Here is a 1,116-nt window from a genome sequence, read left to right on the forward strand (position 1 = left end):
TAGTTAAGTAAATTCAATTGAATAAAATTTACTTCTCTCATAATAATATCATATTCTTGTTGTTACTCTTTTCATTTATTGAATTGGGATATGATATTATTATGAGAGAAGTGTTTTGCATTGCTAAAAATTTCATCAAGGCTTTTGTCATCAATACAAACATTGTAGAGTTGTAGTCTTATTTTTACCGAAATTATTCATATAAGGCATTACCCAATCAATTATATTCCTTATTCAAAGATTGCAAAAGAAAAAAAAAATAATTAAAAAATAAAATAAAGGTTGGATTTAATCGACTATGTCGCTCTAGTAGTGCGCTAGAGCTGCATAAGGAGGCCAAAAGAGATTAAAGTCAAGCTTGTAACAAGTTGTGGGAGCACTTAGATCAACAACTGAAGTGGTCATGTAACCTTGTACAAATCTAAAATCTCCTGTCCCACCAATAAAAGGAAGTTCCGAAACTTGGGTGTAATGAGCAGTACCAACATTCAAGAGTTCACCTTTGTAGCCTTTCAAGTTCAATGTAATCCTTGAAATGCCTGTGGTGCGCTCTCCATCAAAACTCGAAGTGACCGAGGAGCCCTCCGTGTAGCCAATGACCTTGGAGGATGGATCGGGTGTTTCGTTAAGAGGGTCATTGAAGGCAAAAAGAGAGCCAAAGGGGTTGGATGTTGTGGTTATACCACTTGACCCCGTGACACCTTTTACTATGAAGTAGGCCGTCTTGTTGAATGTTTCGTGTACGTATAGTGTGAATCGGAGTGATTTTAAGCCGCTACCATGGCGTTGGTGGTGGTGCTTCTCGTGTAGTTGTAGCTGGGAGGTAGGGGATGCTAATAACAAAGAGAATAAGAGAAGAATACTATTGAACAAAGAAAGAGACATGGTACTACTTAGTAATAATAATGGTTATACTCCGTAATATTTTTATGAAGTGGGTACAAGAAATTAAAGTTCCAAATGGGAAGTTTATATAGAAATTGAAGCTTAAGATTGACTTAGGGGTTGATGTGGTAAACTCCATCAAGCTTAGTAAATAGGGTTTTCTACATAATGTCCTTGTGTTACGGACTTTTCCAAGCTAGGTCTACTATTTTTCCATATTACATATATGAA

The 1,116-nt window shown here is 36.2% G+C and overlaps 1 protein-coding gene across 1 annotated transcript; it reads right to left on the reverse strand.

Annotated features, from left to right (window-relative positions):
- Nucleotides 1-306: 306 nt before the first annotated feature.
- LOC110720189 (dirigent protein 1-like) lies at nt 307-885 on the reverse strand. The gene has a single exon (XM_021899199.1). The coding sequence runs from the start codon at nt 883-885 to the stop codon at nt 307-309; it is 579 nt and encodes a 192-aa protein (XP_021754891.1).
- Between the last annotated feature and the right edge of the window lie 231 nt (nt 886-1,116).

The sequence above is a fragment of the Chenopodium quinoa genome, unplaced genomic scaffold (genome assembly GCF_001683475.1).
Source record: "Chenopodium quinoa cultivar QQ74 unplaced genomic scaffold, ASM168347v1, whole genome shotgun sequence".
Lineage (NCBI taxonomy): Eukaryota > Viridiplantae > Streptophyta > Magnoliopsida > Caryophyllales > Amaranthaceae > Chenopodium > Chenopodium quinoa.